Below are 20,491 nucleotides of genomic sequence, written 5' to 3'. Positions count from 1 at the left end.
TCTTGGTTCCTGTCATTTTCCTCATAAGACAAATTAATCTGTTCACTAATTATGATAGTCTCCTGTGTCACTTTACGTTCTGATTACTTCTGATTCTTTCACTATATCTAATGAGTTGCTTAGTTCCTCCATTTCTTTCATTGTGAACTTTCCCTGTGCTATTCACATTTGCTGGCATACATATGATCAAGGATATTCCAGGAGACTTTTTAAGCCTTGTTGCAGTCCTTGCTGTGGCACCTCTTTGTCTCACTTATGTTTACAAGGAGGCTGTTGTCTTGCTTTTCAGAAGAGGCTTTTTATCACATATTGAGGGATCCACTTTCCAGGTTGTGTATGGAATTAGATTATGTGCTGCAAATTATTAGCTGATGAGTCTGTAGGAAGCTGATACTACCCAGAAGGCAGAATGCGAGATCTTCACTAGTACTTTTGAGAACTTTGGAAAATTTTCATTTCTTGCGGGAAGGTGCTTCACGCTGGCATGCCAGTCGTGTTAACATCTGCTCTCATCCCTCTGTCGGCAGGCTGTATGTTGTACAGAAATAACACAAAATGCCACCCATCTTCACTGATCTGTAGTTTTTTTTATTTTCCTTTTTAGAAGGTGCAGAAATAATCTTCAGCTGGCAACAGGGTAATATCAGCTGTTCCAGCTCTTCAGCAGTTGATGCTTAAAGCATTCTGACATAAAGTTAAGCATGAGATTTTAGATGTAAATGACACTGTAAATTAGTGTTTCAGAGTAATTGTTTGGTAATATTCCTCTTTCACGTAGACAGCTACAGGATTGTGCCTTATGTTTCCATATGGACTGTGGTAAATGAAAATTCTAGTGCTCTCAAGGATAGTCACTGTTTCTTGCTCCAGATCCTGTTATTGAGCATAGGGCAGTGATAGTTTGGCTTCTTTCTTTCTTTCTTTTTTTTTTTTTTTTTTTTTGGGGGGGGTGGGAGGGGGGAAGAGATAGCGAGAAAGTAAGTTGCTATGTCTGTTGTGTTGAAAACTGAAGAAAAATTTAGTCTGTATTTTTCTCATGTAGGCTTTTTTTGCGTTGGAGGGTGAATGTACATTGAGTGGGGCAGTACAGGATCAGAGCTCTCCCATCAGAAAGTCTAGCTGACGGGGAAATCTGTCTAAAAATATTTTTTCTGTGTTAACAGCATGGGCTAGTGACATAAAAAAAAAAAAAAAACAAAAAGGCTATAATGAATAATTAGTTTAGCTAAGTCTCGTGACATGTGCCATGTGGCTACTTTGTACCCTTTCCTTTTTTCTGTTTGCCAGAGCTAATTCCTTATTCCTTTTAAAACCTGTTATAGAAAAGGGAAATTCTTTTACCAGAGTTCTGCAGTGTGCAGTCCTATTCTTGTTCATCTTGCTGCTTTTTACTTCTGTCAAGAGCATCTTCTAGTTCTGGTAAATGTCCAAAGTGAATGCAAATCCTCAAGACTCTTTTACTTCTTTACTTCCAGGGCTGCATATCAGCATAGTTTTAAAAACAGTAACAAGGACTTTTAAGAAGTATATTGCTTGTCTGACTTCTTCTGGCTTTTACTGTGTGTGGCAAGATCTGGAACATGACATTTCTTGTCCCCTTTAGCTGTTTTTCATTGGCAGGAGAAGTTGATATGTCAGCACTCGACTTCACAGTATTCTGTCTGTTATTGATCCGTTTCTTAATAGGCTGGAAGCCTCCGAGGAAAGAACAGCAGCAGCTTTCGCTTTGCTGATTTCAGGAATCCTGCTGGTTTCACAGAAACCTCGGGGTGAGGTGCTTTGTGTCTCTGATTGTGAACTGCAAATGCTGTGTCTGCAGTGAAATGGGAGGAGAAATGGAAGCTTTGAGCTTTGATTTAGATTTGATGTTGGTGAAGTAGTTTGAAATGCTAATGAGCTTTGCAGAACAACCTCTGCTCTTGTGTTCTTGGTTCCTCAAATGTGTGGGAAACAGCCACGTAATGGACTTTCTTCTCAGCCCACATTTCTTGCTCACTGAGACTTTTTTTTTTTTTTTTTTTAAAAAAAAACCTAGCAAAGCAAAACAAAAAAAAAAAATCCCCACATGCACAGCTTTACTGGAGTGGGTTAGGAATGCTGCTGGTGTCTTGCAGAAGGAATGCTTAGTTTTCTAGTGATTCTAAGACTCTGCAAATACTGTTCTCCCCACAACCGCCTGGGAAGGAGACAAGTACAACTGCAATTACAGATGGGGATCTGGAATCCACAGAGAGCAGACTTGCTACTTGTGCAAAGTCACACAGAAAGCAAATTTCTAAATTGAGAGTAAAGCATTGTGTAGGTCTCTTCCAGAGCTTGCGAGTTGGCGATGGAGTCTTACTATTTGTTTTCCAGTTTTAGTCCTGTATGTTTATAGGTCCTGTGTGACCTGTGGATGAAGTATTAAAGAAATGTTTGTTGAGGTTCCCTAGTCTGGTCTCCTGCTTCATGTGGGACCATTGTCAGTGTTACGTCAGGTCAGCCATGGCTTTGTCCAGCTGAGTTTTGAGACCTCCAAGGCTGGTGATTCCACAGCCTTTCTGGGTGACTGTTCCAATGTTGCAGTGCCCTCCTGAGAAAGGAGGTTTTCCTGTCTGCTGTAGGATCATAAATCCTAGAGCCTTTCACCTCCTTCCCCCAAGGCACAGCCATTTATTGTGGAACAGACAGAGAGATTTTGAGGAGGTATAGTTTTTATATGATGTCACCTAATATTTCTGACTTCCTTGGAAAATTCTGTGAAGGATAAGATTATCTTAAGCTATGATGGCACTTAAACTTGATCTTGAGGGAACTCAAAAGAATACTCTCTGGATTATGCTCCATTACCAGCACTTCTGGAAATGAAAAAGTAAAGCTTGACTCTCTGTCTATGAGGAAGTTCCCTTCAGGACTGTGGTGTGCTTGCTTTTGCTCTCAAAGTCCAAATTCAAAGGTTTCTGTTTCTTTTGCACTGGCAGTGTTGTTGATTTATTGACTCTCTGCGGTTTGGTTGATACTTTTGAGACACTGTTAAAATGTGAGGAAATTGTGTGTTATTTCCCATGTGACCCATACTTAAAGCTTTCAGGAGTCTTGGGTATAAGAATTTGTACAAATTCAGAACTTCAGAAACATATGACTCAGGCAAGAGAACCACTAAAACTCACTGATACTCTCAAGATGGCTAGCTGATGTTATTGGATTTTTCTTCAAGTTTATTACATAGATTTTATTTTTTAATACGCGGTGTATGTGCATTTTTTTGTATGTATAGATGTGCGTATGTATAAATTTTTTTTCCCTTTTGCTGAAGGGACAATGGAGACCGATCCAGGCACCGAGCTCCCCGAAATGCCCGCATGTCTGCACCGTCGCTGGGGCGCTTTGTCCCCAGGTAAGGCTTGTATGTGTAACAATGAAAAGTTTGAAAATCCAGAAGACACCAGTTGCACTACAGCTCTATGGTACTTTCAGATGAATTCTTTCGTGCACTGGATTGCAGTTTGCTTGGCTTGCAGTTGTTGGGACCTCTGAGATGGCAGGTTAGTGTGGTTTGTTCATTCTGTGACATTCAAAGGAGAGCTTGGTCTCAGCAATTCTTACCTGAAAGTTGGGGCTACAGTGTGAAGGCAGAATGGAAGAGAAAGGAAAATCTCCTGAGATTCTCAGCGAGATCTGGTGTTTTGCGATTAGAAGCTGTTATGGAAGGTAAGAAATTTGCGTAGTGGTGATCTTCACAGCCACATTGATTGGAGAGGATCTGTTCTGTAACTTGCCACTTACTTGAAACACTGAAGTTAATGGCTCAGCAGAGGAGTTCAGCCTTCTCTGTGCTAGAGTCTGCTACAATTCAATCTTATTCCCTCAAAGAAGTTAGAGATGCTGGGCAGAGATTTGGTACCCTGGGATTTTTTTCCCCAAATAAATCTTTCTCTCTGTTTTGCAGGCGCTTCTTGCTGCCAGAGTACTTGCCTTATGCTGGGATTTTCCATGAACGTGGACAGCCTGGCTTGGCCACTCATTCTTCTGTTAACAGGGTTTTGGCAGGTAATGAGACTTTCCTGTTTGGAGTAATGGTGTGTATTAGCAGTGTTTTTTTTCATGAATCTGTGTGTAGAAGGACTGATCAGGAAACATCCAACTGTTGCATTGTTATCCAAGTGTCTTGAGGCAAGAGAAAGGACCATAAGAGTGTGAAGTGGTGAGCTTTCATTCCAGTGCCTGGGCGTTGTGGATTCCATACTTCAAGTATGTGTGTGTCTACATGGATTGGGAAGGGCTGCTGTTAGCAATTCTTCCTTTGTTTAACTTCCTTCCCTATTCCTAGATGTGTGGGTATTTTTTTTTTTTTTTTTTAACAATCTGACAGACTAATGATCAGCTTGCTGCAAGTCCTTCTAATTGAATTATAGGGTGCCTTGTTCGTGTTCCGGCTGGCAAGATGTAGACAAGGCAGTGTGGGATTCAATTAGGATCTTAATAAGTGCGTATTAAGAACTCTTCTACCACCACATACAGCGCACAGGCATTTGGGAGGCTTAAAGGGCAGGCAGAGGTGGAGGAAGGGGGGAGTATAGGAGAAAAGGGAGGAGTATGGCACTTTGACAGCTCATGAGTGAAACTGTTATGGATGACATAATTTTTGAGGGTGCTTTTTTGGCTGGTTCTGAATTGCAATTAACCCCCCAGTAGAGGGGATTCATCTTGGAGCTTGAGGGAGAAAGAGGGAAGATGTGTGGACCGTTCAGTTGGGATGTGCTTCTTTTCCATTCTGCAGATAATCACAGAAGCATCACTAGAAGGAGTGCTGGAAGGTCTCTGAAGAGATTTTGCAGCCCCTTGCCTTATGCTAAGGCAGGATCAGCTATAGCTAAACCATTTTTGGCAGGATTTGTCTAACCTATTTTAAGAACCTCCACTGATGGAGGTTTCCCAACCATTTCAGTGTGGAATAGTTGTGATTTTTTTGACTTTATATATAATCTTCAATAACTGATTTCTGTCTCTTAAGAGCCAGAAACATCTCCTGGATTTTTGTCTCCCTGGACATTTCATTTGAGTGCATGTATGGTTCATAGTCCTTGCTGTTGCAATAATAACAAGAGAGCAACCAAAGGCTAAACTCCAAAGCACCTTCACCCCTTTTCTTAAGAACCAATGGAGCTAGCCTGTAGCTTTAGCTGACACATGTACTTTCCCATGCTTACTGACTGTGTAGGCTTCAGCTGTTGGCACGTGGAAACAGCACGCTGGCAGACAATTACTTGCTGCCAGGCAACACTGCAGAACTGTTCTTCAGCTTGGTTGGTAGCACCTGCTTTAACCCTCCTCCACACCTCACAGTTTGCCTTCTTCCTTTGTGACTGGGAAACAGCCTGACTTTTTCTCCTTGCATGTTTTAGGGAACTCATGCCCAAAAGGTGTGAGTGTGCTACATGTAGGCTGAGATTAGGAAAAGAAGACAGAAGCTGTAATAACAGGACTCTTAACAAGCAAGGCCAGTCTTTTCTATATAATACTGTGCTGGACCTACTAAAGGCAATGTTTGTTTGCTCTTCCAGCTTTATGGTATCTTACACTGGAAATGGTTGGGACTCCACAGTCACAGCTTTTATTGACTTAAATATAAAAATGATTCACTAGCGCAACAGCGCCTTGTGATATTCTGCTTATTTTACTTTATAGCCACACTTTCAGCTTTCAGAATGTAGTACATTTGTGTTTAAAAACATATATGTTACAGAAACTAGGAAAATTGAAGACCTAAATATTAGGTGGAGATGCGGAAGATGAGGTTAGAATTGTGGAGTAATCAGAGGGTTGCTTGTGTTAGCTAAGTTGGTCAGCAGCATTGGCGTTTTAAATATTGTATGTCAGAGCTATTGAAAATTGCAATGCTGATGGTATGCTTTCATTTTTAGTTAACCTGGGCCAAAGCAAGACGTTACTGTAGTTCTCTCTTCACTACCATAGTGGAAAAACCTCCACTCAAACTGACAAGTACATTAACCCTGGCCTGGCAGTTATGGCTGAGGCTGCCAGTCCTGTCAGAGGAAAATCAATCATCTTCCCATTAACACAGGCTAATCTGAGCTTGAGTGCCTTAACATACCTGATCCTACCCTGTATTCAGACTGTCATTTCTGAATTATGTTTAAATTTGTAAATGCCAAATATGTTTCTTATGCAACCACTCCAGCATTTGAGAAGAAATACCAAGAAACTGTACTCCTAATCTGACAGCTTGCTAAAAACTAACAATAGACTTCTGTAGTGGAATAACTGTGGTTAAATATCAGTGAGAGCTGTTTGGGGGAAATACCCAATTATACTTCCTCTCCTGCCCCTTCCCCAGTTATTGCCATATGAGGAGAGGAAATAAGAGAAGCAGACAGATCTTAAGGATATGGGAGTTACTTTGGTGTGCTGATTAAATTTCTTAATGTCAAAGTTTTTGCTGTCAAGTTCTGTCTGTGTTTACTTTCAGCTGTCTGCTTTGCATAAACAACTTCCCATTGTTTAAGTATTGTTCTCATGTGACTATTGTAGGCAGTAGCTCCATGCCAGGTAAGAGTGAATGAATAAATTCTTAAAGCAGCTTGGTTTAATGAACCACTAAAAATTACAAATTGCCTAAGCAGACAGGCTAATACAACATCACTGCAGATCTGCACTGTAACAGCTCTGTTAATAGGGTGGGACTCTGAGATGCCAGGAGGGGGCTTAGGTCAAGGCTAGAAATTGCTTTGTACTCATCAGGGAGAGGTGGCAGTCCCTGCTCCAAAGCACTTCCAGGCAAAGTGTAAGAAGGGTGACAACAGATGGGTAAAGCAAGTGGGAGTTCAGGGGGAGAATGAAGCAACAGTAGTCAACATGACAGACATATCTACATGTCATAAACTTAATTTGCATATAGTTTTGGAACAAAACCGAGTCCCAGTAGCAGCCTTCTGACTGACTCTTCATTTACTGGTGCAGTTTATGTGCATCAGTTAGCTGGTATGCTAGCTGCTGCATCACTGTGCTTTGTGGCACCAACTAAAATGCTGTGTCAAAATTTATTACATCAACATTGTTACCTTTAGCATTCAAACTTGTAATCTCACCAAAAAGTGTTGTTAGTTTGACAAGTTATATTTTCCTTTAAAAGTCTGTTGATTGGCAGTAATTACACTGTCCTCCTTTAATCCTTTATTAACTGAGTTTCATATCAGCTTTTTCATTATTTTGTCTGGAATCAAAGTCAAACTGACAAGATTGACATGTCTCATCCTGTTTCAACCTTTTAAAATACTGGTATAACACTAGCATATATTTCAGTCTTCCACACACTATCATTTCAAGACTCATCAAAAAATCTGAGAGTTCATTTGTCAGCTTTTCTAAAGCTCCTGGTTGTGTGGGTTGTAAGCTACCCTGTGGACTCTTTTCCTTGTTGAACTGACATGAATGATGAGGTTATGGTCTCCACTGAGGTTTCAGTTTATGGTCTTCTCCTTGAAGTGTTTCTTGAAACTGGTGGTGAAAGGGGTAAATACATTTTGGCTTCTAATTCCATAGGACATGGCCTACTGTGTGCAATGTTAAAGTGGAATACAGTGTCTTAGGGCTGTTTTAATAGGCATTTATTCAGTTTTGTGTAGCTCATAAGATAAAGTATTTTTTCTTTGCATGAACACATATAGTGCTTGTCTGTTCTGGCTTTGCCAATGAGACTTTTCTGTCTAAATCCAATTCAGCATAGTTGCTTTGAATCCTACACCTGATGGGAGATCTAAACTCCAGCATGACTTAGACTCAGTGGTATGACACTCTTCATTTACAATTTTTGAGTGATTCCCTTGCTATTTCAAGGTAGTGGATTCAGACCAGAGGCTGAACGCTTACACTTATTCAAAGAACGAACTTCCTGTTACAGATTTTCCATAGCCTGCTTGTAATCAGACAATGACCTGCTACAAAGGTGATAATGGTACAGCCTTGGGTATCTCTGCTTAGGTTGCAAAGAAAACACTGTGATGCAGATTGCGTTGGCTATCTGTGGCCTTTTTACCCTGGAGTAGGACTGAAGCCTTGCTCAGCTCTCTTAAAGGTGATGATTTTGGAGTGTTGACAGCCTGCCCTTGATTGGGATCTGTGACTTCAAAGTGTAATGTTCAGCATCTATTCCGATGCTATTTCCCCCGAAATTACATATGCTATCCCGTTCTTTAACACTTAGGTCCCTGGCAGAATTTCAGGTCATGGGTCTTTGAGTTGGAACTTCAGCTTCTTGTTTCTATACTTCTACCAGAAACTACTAGAACGCAGTTGATCATAATCTAAAGTTTCATGAATTTCTGAATTGAGGGTGGATAAGTGTTGTCCTTTCTCTGTGATGAGAAGACTTATTTTAGGGCATGCTATTTCCCCTAGTAAGAATTAGGGCAGTGACCTCATGAGTCCACGTTTATTAACCAGACCCAGCAGCTAAGTTGCTTCCTGGTGCATGTTCCCTCTGATTACTCTAGCCATGTTAACAGCTCAGCTTTCAAGTACATGCTAGTAGCTCCAACCAGGACCAGTTAAAATGGGTGTTGATGAGCCCCTAATATATAGACAGTGGACACAGCATCAGTTACTGTTGCAACTAGAATTAGCCCAATAACCCTTCGCTTATGCTCTAATGATGAAAATGATCATAGTAGGAGACTGGCTTGGTTGTTCTAGAAACAGTATTGTAGGCAGATCCTCCAGTTCCTCTGGTATTGGAGGTGTGACCGATTCCCGTTGTTCAAGTTTCCTTGACCTAATCCTATTTTGTACCTTGTAGTATCTCTTGGTGAGCTGTGAATTCTGTTCTGAGATGCCCTCACCCTTCAAATGTGCTTGCAGCTGTGCACAGCTGTACAGACTAGGACTGAGACAGATGACTTCAGAGCTCCAGAAGATGAACAAGAGTTGATGGGAAAATGCATCTTTCTTGTCTCTGATGTACGCTTGTTTTTTTTTACTATTGGCAAGTGTGTACTTGCTTGTGCCCTCTTTCTGGGAAGGCTTTCTTGAGAGTTGCCTGGGACTGTCTGTTGCTTTGGGACCATACCTTCAGATGTTTCTCATTGGCTTTTTGCTGTTAAGTTACGTCTGCCTTTTGAACTAAGACGGCTACATGAATTTGGAGTAGTGTCCTGACCTAATCCTCCTTTTTACAGTAAACAGATCTGTAGAATAAGGCAGTTGGTGAGCATAACTATGTGGCTTCTTACCTGGCGTGTTTCTGTTGCAAGTCTGTTGTTACTGATTAATGTGGAAAGATATGAACTTTCGTGTAACCTCATTATCTCTGTACTCTCTCCATGGTCTAAGTCAGTGGTCACTAAATGTTATAGAGGGCTTGAAATACATACCAGATTCTTTTGTGACCGCTATAGAGCTATAGGTGCCTATCCCTTTCATGAGAGACTCAAACTGTTTATAATGCATATGAAAGTGCAACCTCCCATGCAGAAACCTAAAGAAGGAAAGAGGAGGAAAGATATTAACATTGCTCCTTAATCATAGTGGAGTATCCCATAAATAAAATACCCTGATAGACTGATATTGTAGATGAATTGGAGAAAGGTGGAATAAAGTCATGTACTGTGAATTAGCTTTATTTAGTATTAGATTGGTTCTTGAGTTCTGCTTTGTAGATTCTGTAGTAGTGACTGCAAGATTGAATCACATCATGACTGTGGTCTGAAGAACTTCTTAGCAAATGTTCTTAAAGTGAAATCCTTTCTCCTGAAAGTAGGAATTAGTTTGTTCAGGCTAACAAAATGGAAACCAACTGGTAATATTTAACTTCTTGTGGCTATATAGCAGTCACAAAGTTGATCCACAGATGCTATGTTTTCCCTAGCAGTTCCATCTCTATGGTACATCAAGTCATTTCTCACGTATTGCAAGATACCAGTGAACTTGTGCTCTTTCCGGCTCTGTGCTTTAATTGGCAATCCAGCTGCCCCTTTTCTCTTGCTGTAATCTGTATCATCTTGTAGCTTGGCTCAGTGAAGACTGAAAGGTAGCTAATGTGATAAGGATTTGAATGAACCACAGACCATCTCCTTTGAAATACTAGTCCTCTGCAAAGACCCCAAAATGTTCCTGAGCTCGGTGCATAGGTTTTAGTGGAGATAATCTTCTCTGAGTTGCATTTTAGTTCTGTCCAGTTGGACATCTCCTGGCATGGGATAGCAGGTTGAGAGGAAGCCATTAATGTGTGCTTTTATGTGATAGAGAAGGCTGTTTTGTGTTGTTTCCAGTCACCTTTTCCCTCCCATCCAAAATGTCATATTCTGTAGTTAGAATGTGTGCGGTTACTCATCCTCCTTTAGCTATCTGCTCCTGGCGTATGCTGTCGCATACAGAAAGCATAGGCAGAATGAAAGTGTCAGAATACTTTGTGGGCTGGAATGGAAGAGCATTGTTCTGACCATCTGCTTATAATGCGCTTCTTACTCCATGCCTCTGTTCTCTTGCTCCTTCCATTTAGCAGTAAAAGTACCTTCTGTATTAGAAGTTTCTGTGTTGCCAGCTGTGAACAGATTCTGAAGTCTTTGGCAGGGGCATTAAGAATATAAAGCACTAGAAATTGAAGAAGGAATGAACAGACTTGAATCAAAATAAAAAGCATAATCATTTTAAGGAGAGAACTGTTGTGACTTGCTATCCCCTATGTGATTCCAATGACTGGGGTACTTACTCTCAAGGCCTATCCAGAGTCTCCAAAAACAGTTTAACTTCTAATAAAACTTGTCATAATATTGTGTGCATCTTTCACATGCAAACAGCTGCCTCTTCACACCTGGGAGCTGGAAATATTTCCTCATATGAGGAAAGGCTGAGAGAGCTGGGACTCTTCAGCCTGGAGAAGAGAAGACTGAGGGGAGATCTTATCAGTGTCTATAAGTATCTGAAGTAAGGGTGTCAAGGGGACGGGGCTAGACTCTTCTCAGTGGTGCCCAGCGATAGGACAAGAGGCAATGGGCACAAACTGAAACACAGCAAGTTCCGTCTGAACAGGAGAAAACACTTCTTTACTATGAGGGTGACTGAGCACTGGAACAGGTTATCCAGACAGGTTGTGGAGTTTCCATCCTTGCAGATATTCAAAACTTGTCTGGACAAAATCCTTGGGAACGTATTTTAGGTGACCTTGCCTTAACAGAGTGGGGGTTGGACTTAGATGATCTCCAGAGATCCTTTCCAACCTCAACCCTTCTGTAATTTGGTGAATCATTGCAACCTGATGCATCTGGTGATGTGTTAATTGAGAGGATTGTGAATCAATTGGAAATGAGAATGCACAGCTATGTGCACTATGGGGGCTATTTACAGTGAAATTTGGGGCATCTGACTTGAGAGGCTAAGCTTCCTGTATAAGTAGCAGAGAAAAAGAAGCCTCAGCTCTTAATTAGTCATCTGTGATTTAACATAGGTGCTATGAATCTTCTGTAGAGCTGCCAGTTTATTTCTTGCTGATCATATAAGGAGCCTGGGAAGAGTAGCCTTCTACAGTGGGAATGTTAGATGCCTAAAATTAGGTAGAGCACATCCTGCTCTGAGAGCTGACTGCAGGAAGGATGATATCTGGGAGAGGAGCCTGAGCAGAACAGATGAAGTGAAATGAGATGAAAGCAGCAATACAGAGATGGTATAAGAAACAGAAAGAGGGAACTCTTAAGAGGAGGAAAAGCAACAGTTGTTTGTATGGAGGTTTTCCTCCATGTGCTCTTTACTTCCAGAAGTAAATACTGCTTGGCAGAGTGGCAGTGCCGTGGTAGCATATAACTACTATTAATCATAGTGCTACTTATATGCTTTCCTTATTTTCTGTGTTTATCCACTGGAATGGTAGAGTTACTCTTCACCCCACTGCCACCAAATATATGCACCCTGCCACTGTCTGCAGCAGACAATCAAGTTTTCTTAAAAGAAGAGGGGCTAATTCCTTCTCTGGTTTTGTAAATTTTTGTTTTGCTTCTTGAGATTCTTGATTTCTTATGGATTGTAAATATTACTGAATATTTTGAGCCCAATTAGTCAATGCATACTTAATTCACTGCTCAAAGCAAATAATTGCTGTGTGCTTAGGCATTTTTTTCTTGTTTCCACCTGTGTAATTTGAAGCTGCTGCTGCCACCATCACTTTATGTACAGCAGTGTTGCACATTTGATTCTGCTATCAGTGCAATGAAACTTGACTTTAAGGTGTGAGAGACAGTGCCTGCTGCAGGAGCCCTTTCTGAGACCACAGGAGTGTCATACTGAATAAAAAAATACTTGTGCGACTTTCTCCTTTCTCCACATTTATGCTTTGTGCTATTTGTAGTGCAGTGCTGTTACTGTTTACTACTACTTTCCTATCCTTTTTTTCTTCTCCTTACTGTGCAGCCCTGTTTTCTGGGTGGTGTGGATTGGTGTGACAGGCTGTGGACCTGTCAAAAACCTCTGTTCAACAGAGTAGGCAAGAATCTCTAGTACTTGATTAGAGGCTGTGCTAGATATGGTATGAAGAGACTCGCTGTAGGTATGTTCCCTGTTGTAGCTTAGGGCTGTGTCTTCTCCATATTTCATACCAAAAACCTGACTACAGGACTTAGCAGGTAGAGTCTTGGTATTATTAGATAGGGAACTGAAGATCTTGATTTCCTGTATGTAGGAAGATAACCTCACAACAGTTACATTCATGCAGCAGAGCTTTCTATGTCTATTTTGCAATACTTCATAGAATCAGTAAGAAACACTTGAATATGCATTGAAATATTGTTTTTTTTTTCCTGCCTCACAATCTAACATGTCTGTTAAGGGAATACATGAGTCCTATAATCCAGTTTTATTTGTAAGTGAATTAGCCTCATTTCTTGCGGTGGTGGTGTTTTGATGGATCTTCGTGTCTTGCTCCTCTTTTGGTTTCATGAATCAAAACAGGAGTAGAAAAGGCTCATATCAAGCATATACTGATAAATAAGCAAATACCTACAGGATAGCATTACAGGGAAAGCTCTCATACATTTTCTGGGAGATGAGCACAACTAGATGGCTCTCTGAAGTGCCTGTACACAAACATGTGCAGTATGGGAAGCCAGTAGAAGGAACTGGAGCTCTGCATGCAGTTGCAGGGCTGAGACCTCATGTTTGTTGGGATATGTCACATGACTTGAGTGCAGCAGTCGAAGGATACAGGCCCTTTGGAAAGACAGACTAGGAAGACAAGAAAGAGACATTCCCCTTTATGTAAGAGAGCAGCAGGAATGCAAGGAGCTCTACTTAGGGACAAGTGATGACCCGGTTGAGAGTTATGGCAGCATTAGCAGGCAGACCAACCTGGACGATAGTGTGATGGTGGTGGATGTCTGCTACAGATTGGATCAGGAAGAAGTAGTAGATGAGGCCTTATTCAGACAATTGGAAGAACCTCATTCACAGGCCTTCATCCTTTAACCACCCTGATACCTGCTGAGGGGCAGCACAGCAGGGTCTAAGCAATACCAGAGATTTCTGGAGTGCATTCATTATAACTTCCTGAGACGTGATTGCGGAGCTGATGAGGGGGCTGTTCTGCTGGACCTCATACCTAACAAGGAAGAACTGGTTGGGAATGTGAAGGTGGGCAGCAACCTTGGCTGCAGTGATCATGAGCTGGTGGAGCTGAGGATCCTGAGAAGCAGAAGTAAGGCAAAAAGTAGAATCACAACCCTAGGCTTCAGAAGAGCACACTTTCAACCACTCAAGGAGCTGCTTGGAAAAATCCTATGGAAGATTGTCCTGGAGAGAAGCAGGGTCTAGGAGAGCTGGTTGATTTTTGTTTTTTTCCCAGGGTTCACCTCCTCCAGGCTCAAGAATGGTCCATCTTGATGAGCAGGAAGTCAAGCAAGAGTGGCAGGAGGCCTGCATGGATGAACAGGCTGCTCCTGACAGAACTCAAACATGAAAGGAAGCATAGAAGAGTTGGAAGCAGAGATCAGTGACCTGGGAGGAATATAGAGACACTGTACAAGTGTGCAGGGGCAAGGTTAGGAAAGCCAAAGTCAATCTGGAGTTCAGCAGCAAAAGGCAGATTAGAGAAAACACGGATCTGCTGCTGAATGGCAGATGGGGTTAACAAAGGCTGGTTAACAAAAGACCTTCCTTCAGTGATCACAGGTCCTTGAGACCAGTGGGAAAGCCTAGAGCAATGAGGACTTTCCTTTGGTGGAGGAGGATCAGGATAAGGAACACTTAAACAAACTGGACATAGGTATGTCCACGGGCCTGATGGGCCATGTTCCCAAGTACTGATGGAGCTGACTAATATCATTTCTAGTCCACTCTCAATTATCTTTGAAAGGTCATGGTGATTGGGGGAGGCTCCTGAGGACTGGAAAAAAAGCAAATGATACCTGTATCTTCAAGAAGGTCAAGAAGGAGGATCTGTTGAGTTACAGGCTGGTCAGCCTTACCTTGATCCATGGAAAGGTGATGGAGCAAATAATCTTGGGAGCCATTTCCAGACATAGTAAGGACCAGAATCACAGAAGAGTTGAGGTTGGAAGGGACCTCTGGAGATCTACTCAAGCAGGATCACCTAGAGCACATCTGCAATGATTTTGTCCGGATGATTTTTGAATATCTGCAAGGACTGAGACTCCACAGCCTGTCTGGGTAACCTGTTCCAGTGCTATGTTACCCTCACAGTGAAGAGGTTTTTTTCTCATGAAGGTAACTGGGACTAGTCAGCACAGACTTGCAAAGAGGAAATCTTGCTTGACTGTGATGAAATAACTGCTCTCTCCTCATTCACCAAGCAGGCTATCTTGACTTTAGCGAAGCTTTTAATATTGTTTCCCATAACGTGATTGTAGACAAAGCAATGAAGTACGTGCTAAATAGATCGATAGGGAGGTGAAATAAAAGCTGGCTGAACTGATGGGCTTAAGAGGTTGTGGTCAGTAGCATGAAGTCCTGCAGGAGGCCAATCAGTAGTGGTGTACTAGGTCACTAGAGTTGACAGTGGGGCCAATACTGTTTAACGTCTTCATTGATGGCCTGGATGATGGAACAGAATGTACCCTCAGTAAGATTAGGAAGTGTGTTGATACACCAGATGGTTGTGCTGCCATTCAGAGGGACCTCCATAGGCTGGAAGAATGGACTGAGAAGAGCCTTATGAAGTTCAACAAGGGGAAATGCAGCGTCTTCCTCTGGGGAAGAATAACCCCATGCACCAGAATAGATTGGAATCTGACTGTCTGGAAAGCAGCTTTGCAGAAAAGAACGTGGGGTTTCTGATGGAGAAGTTGAACATGAGCCAGCAAATGTGCCCTTGCAACAAAGATAACCAACAGCATCCTGGGCTGCATTTGGAAGAGTGCTGCAAGAAGGTCAAGGGAGGTGATTTTTCCTCTCAGTTCAGCACTGGTGAGACTGCATCTGGAGTGCTGTGTCCATTTCTAGGCACCTCAGTACAAGAAAGATAAGGAGCTACCAGAGCAAGTCCAGCTAAAGGTCATAAAGATGTTCAAAAGACTGGAGAATGTAGCGTATGGGAGGAGAAGCTGAGAGAACTGAGATTGTTCAACCTGGAGAAAAGACAGCTCCAGGGGATCTATTTGTGTAAATACCTGATAGGAGGATGTAAAGTAAATTGATCCAGACTCTTCTTAGTGGTGTCTGATGAATGGACAAGAAGCAATGGATACCAATTAAAATGCAGGTAATTCTGCTTAAAAATAAGACAATTTTTATTGTGAGAGTGGTCAGACTGGAACAGGGTGCCCAGAGAGGCTGTCGGATCTCTATCCTTGGGAACTTTGAAAACCTGACTGGACCTGGTCTTGAGCAACCTGCTCTAATTCACCTTGGTTTGAGCAGGGAGGTTGGATTAGATGGTCTCTAGATGTCCTTTCCAGCCTCAACTGTTCAGTGATTCTCTGAACCATGTAACTACACAGGAGCAGTGAAGTGATTTTTAGACTCAATGTAGGTGAGAATGAAATTTTGTTTTGGTTAAAGCTGTGTTAAACACTGTCTTTCAGCAGTAGATAGAGCTGAGTCTAGTTATATATAATGGGATAATCTCCTGAGCCAGTTATAAAACCCTGTGATGGTTCTAATTGCAGAGGACTTTGATCTCTTTCAAGGCTTGTCTATGAGAGAGCAGACATTACTGGAGAATGCTTCATTACTGGCTTTCAATGAGGATGCTTCTTTGTGCCAAGAGTCTCTTATTTTTGGTCTCTTCTGGTAAGCTGAACCAAAAGCCAAAAACCCCTCAGTCACCTGCTTACATAGAGTAAATGTCCATAGAAAGATTCAGTGTAGATTAGCTTCTGTATTTTAGAAGCATAACATAGATTTATTTGCCAGCACTGATTAAAATAAGCATAGCCTTTCCAGTCAGAGTGAGTGCAGGCTGCTTTGTTTTACCGGATGTGTTTGAGGTCTGAAGTATCAGGGGATTTTTGGCTAGTGTCTGGAAATGTGACTGCACTGAGATTAGCATTAGTTGGAGAGATCTGCCTTAACTCAAGTGCTCCAGACATTGTCTATGACTGGCTGCATTTCAAGAGCTGTAGAGATGTGTACAATGCATTGTCCTTGATTATGCTGTCCTGTGAGAAGAGTTTCTGTTATGAGAAATGCATATGACCACCCTTCCCTGTGCTCTGCATCAGGTCCTGCTAAATGACTAAGAGTTTCCAAACATGGAGTCCTGAAGTGGTTGTTACATTATTGCCATCCTGTTGGGAAGAAGGCTGGAGTGATGATTACAGTTCCCCAAAGAGATGTCAAGGTGCAAGTGCCCTGTTAGATGTCATATATATTTTTGGAAGCACATTTCAGATAGAAACGGAGTGGTCCTGAAGGCCCTAAATTAGGCTGAACTGGTACAGAAGAGTTTGAACAGTTAAAGGAAGCACTTTCTGTAGAATGACTCAGGGCCAGAGACATGATGTGCCTACAGTAAACCAGCTGTTTAGTATTGTTAGGAGCCTGGAGTTCGGTGTTACAATCTTTTGCTGTTGGCCTTTAGAAGAACCAGGAATTTGGGGTCTAGGATCAACCCACTTCAGTCTTTCATCTGCAGATAGTGAAATACGGAGTGTGACGGTGACAATCTTAATCTGTTTGTTTGGAGGGCAGATCTTTCTTGCAGTTTTGGTCTTCATATATAGTTGTAGTAATGCTGTTCCAGGTGGTGTGCAAATCTGTGTGCAGTTCTTGTGTCTGCACTTCAGAAGGGCTTGAAATAGCTAAAGGAAGAATGAGCTGAGGAGAACTAGACTGACTTAAGTTTATTGTAGTTAGCTAATCAAAGAAGGTAGTAGTAACTACTTGATTGGCCTAGATATATCTATATAGGAGAAAGATGTTGGATAGAGCACTCTCTAATTTAATAGACAAAAGGCATAAAAGATGCAGAAGCTGACGCCAGACCAATTTAGATTAGGAACAAATGGCAAATGTTTGAATGATAATGCTAGGGTGTGGGTTTTTTTTTTTTGTTTGTTTGTTTGTTTTTGTTTTTTTCACCCTCTTTCTTCCTTCAGGTTTTGCTGCATAAAGCTTACCACTTACCCTATGGTAGTTAACTGCTGAAAGAGGTGTTTCTCTTCAGTAAGTGGAGTGTTTAAACTAATGAAGGTATTGCCTGAGCTCAAGGAGAAATTTGAGCATAGTGCTGGTCCACAGTTCCTGGTATACAAGAGTGTGGATTGGACGTCCTCAGTGGTCCCAGTGCAGGAGAGGTCCAGCTAGCCATTTGCATCATGACACAAGCTATAGTTTGTTCCAGTGCCCCATGATGGAAGAAAGCACTGAAGCTGAGAAAGCTTGTATTGTCTCCACTGATGTGGACAATCCCAATAAGCCTTTCCTGTTTTGGTTTCTAAAGGTTGTTTTAAGATTGATAATGTCAAGAACTGTAGCTTGGGGAGATGATAATGTTCCTACAATTGAAGGATTGGGCTGATTCCTTTTGTGTGCATTGTTAAAGTGATGAATTTCTGGATATCATTATATCAGAAGGGGCAATGTTTTGCTGACGTGCTCATCTTTTTGTGGGTGGGAAGGACCCCTTGGGGACACGTCTCTTTGTGGGTGGTAAAGCTCACTTAACCATAAAAGTAGTTTCCCACTTTTTAAGAAAAGGCTTACCCATACTGTGGAGCACTGAGGGAAGGCAGGGAATTTGTGCAATCTGTGCAAAGGGTATAGGAATGCTCAGTGACCTGCAGTGTTTGACTGCCATTTATGAACAGAATAGTTGTGATTTTTTTTTGTTTGCATGTTTAACATTTTTTAAAAAAAGATTTACTTTACCCTTTATAGAATACCTTCATAGAGTTTTTTTTTTTTTTTTTTTTTTTTTAGATACCTGGGCATAAAAACATAGGAGGCTTTTGCTATGGCAACGGAGTTGTATAAGGGATGTGATAAAGATGCTGCATATTGATTTCTGGCTTCCTTTCCTAGGGTGATATGACTGTACTATTGGATCTTTATGCATGATACCTTGGAGTTTTGATATTTGAGCAATGCATCAATATGTTATTCAGTTTATGCAATATTGTCTAATGTTGTCACTGGCATTGGTAACTTTCACTCAACATACTATCTTCTTTACTTAATCCTACTGTCCTGGTTTTATGGTTCTGGTCTGATGGGTTTTCCTGATTATGGGAGAAAAATGTACAGGAAGGTGCTGTAAGCTAGTCACAACTTGCTTGCCTCTTTCAAGTTGCTTTTGACTTGTGGGTTAGTTTGTCCCAGATGCTGCGTTTTATCTTAATGTAAGCTGTGCTGAGAAGTTGCTCTCTGTGTGGAGGCTGAAGGAGTTTTGGAAATGGATTTGGTAAGGACAGAGCCTGTGGGGATAAATTTAGGGTGTGGGCTGTTCCCAAAGCATAAAAGCTGCAAGTGTTGTGGATGTTGAATACTGTGGAAGGTAGGAAACATCCTATGTAGGACAGAATCTCTGTAAGACAGTCAAGCACAGGACCCTGACAGTATTACTGCAATAGCAAGCAAAAGCCCTAATCAGGATAAGGGCACTGCATAAACTCAAGTCAACTCTTCAACTTGCAATCTCAAAGCTTGGTCAGAAGTTAAATGGCAGACAAAGAGATTTGGTTCTTGCTTACGCTTCTATTAGTCTAAAATCAGTGTGTGAAGTGAGGAGGTATGCTGTATTTCTGTTCTCCCTCCCTTGGGTCTTTATTCAGATCAGAGAGTTGGTTCTGAGCTGAGCAGGAGCTATGAATCAGTGCTACTAAAAGCAACTGTATTCTGCTGCCTTGACCAATAGGTTGACGCTCTCTCTTGCTGAACTCAGTGTTGCCTGTAATCCAGCAGTTCGTGGCACTCAGGAGTTGCCATGTTTGAGAGTTCAAAATCAGCAGGAGCAGTGAGCCACAATTTCATCTGTGAAGGCAATTGCTCTACACTCTTAAGTCCTGCTGAATTCCATGCTAGCTTGACTTCTGAGTCCAGCTCTTGTTCACCTTGGAACCAGATCCCTATCTCTTTCCCTTGCTTCAAGCACTACCTGAAATGACTACAACTGGCTGAAACTACAACTTTGGCTGAACTGCCAAATTCAGAGCTGCAATAAGCACAGAGACTGATGTGGAAGAAGTTGCAGTGATGTTCATAGTTGCATGTTTGTCTCTTTCAGGATCTTTTGGGATTGTTAGAGTAATGGTGGAAGGGGCAAATGAGTTCATTCATAGAAACCAAGGGGGAAGAAGTCCAAGGGTTAAAAATGTTGTCTTTTTGACAAGTCAGGGATAATGATTAGAATTTTAGTTCTGAGCTTTGGCCAGAAATAAGTCACTAGAGATAGAGCAGTTTTGGTAGACAGGAGATGATCCAAGTTGGATTCCCCCCCCCTCCCCAAAAAAAAAAAAAAAAAAAAAAAAAAGAGAGAGAGCTGAGAAGAAGATGGATCAGAAGGAAGAGGTGACAATGAATGTTTCCCCTTCTCACCCTACACGTCCAAGCTATGGTCTAGTGAGTCTGAGGAATTCTGAAACATAAAAAACTTAATGGATATTTGTATTGTGAGAGGAAAGAAAAGAGCATTAAAAAAGTATACTGACAAATAATAAAGGATAGAAATCAATCCAAAAGAAATGAGGAGATGAGGATAAAATCACTGGGGTGGGTGGAATGCTTGGAAGTGCTGGGAAGATTCTTCTGTATGTAATGAGGAATTGTAGGAGGAGAAAGTAAGGTGAGTTGGAAAGATGGAGGAAGTAATGTCATTTTTAAAATTTTCTTGCAAGTAATTGAGATTTGCATAGAGAAAAGGAGGTTGGAGAAGGGGAGGGTTTGAGAAATGAGTCAAAGGTGGTGACAAGGGAGCTGGGATTGCAGGCGTGGGTTTCAGTTAAGTTGAAGCAGCACTCTTTCTTCTTTCAAACAATTATCCCTATTAGCATTCATGGTGTGGGCATGCATACAGCCAGCCAAGTGATATGTCTCCTGGTGTGCTGCACACACAGGC

At 41.6% G+C, this 20,491-nt stretch overlaps 1 protein-coding gene across 5 annotated transcripts in view; it reads left to right on the top strand.

Moving 5' to 3' along the window:
* Nucleotides 1-20,491, top strand: part of AMBRA1 (autophagy and beclin 1 regulator 1) — a 134,455-nt gene that overhangs the window by 50,902 nt on the left and 63,062 nt on the right. For all 5 annotated transcript variants that reach the window (XM_062577288.1, XM_062577287.1, XM_062577286.1 and 2 more), the window contains 2 exons: nt 3,296-3,376; nt 3,929-4,029. In XM_062577288.1, the coding sequence (XP_062433272.1) occupies nt 3,296-3,376; nt 3,929-4,029 (182 nt within the window). The remainder of the gene's footprint in view (nt 1-3,295; nt 3,377-3,928; nt 4,030-20,491) is intronic.

Source organism: Rhea pennata, chromosome 5 (genome assembly GCF_028389875.1).
Source record: "Rhea pennata isolate bPtePen1 chromosome 5, bPtePen1.pri, whole genome shotgun sequence".
NCBI lineage: Eukaryota > Metazoa > Chordata > Aves > Rheiformes > Rheidae > Rhea > Rhea pennata.
Note: the sequence above shows the minus strand (reverse complement) of the source record. Positions and strands in the feature narration are given on the sequence as shown.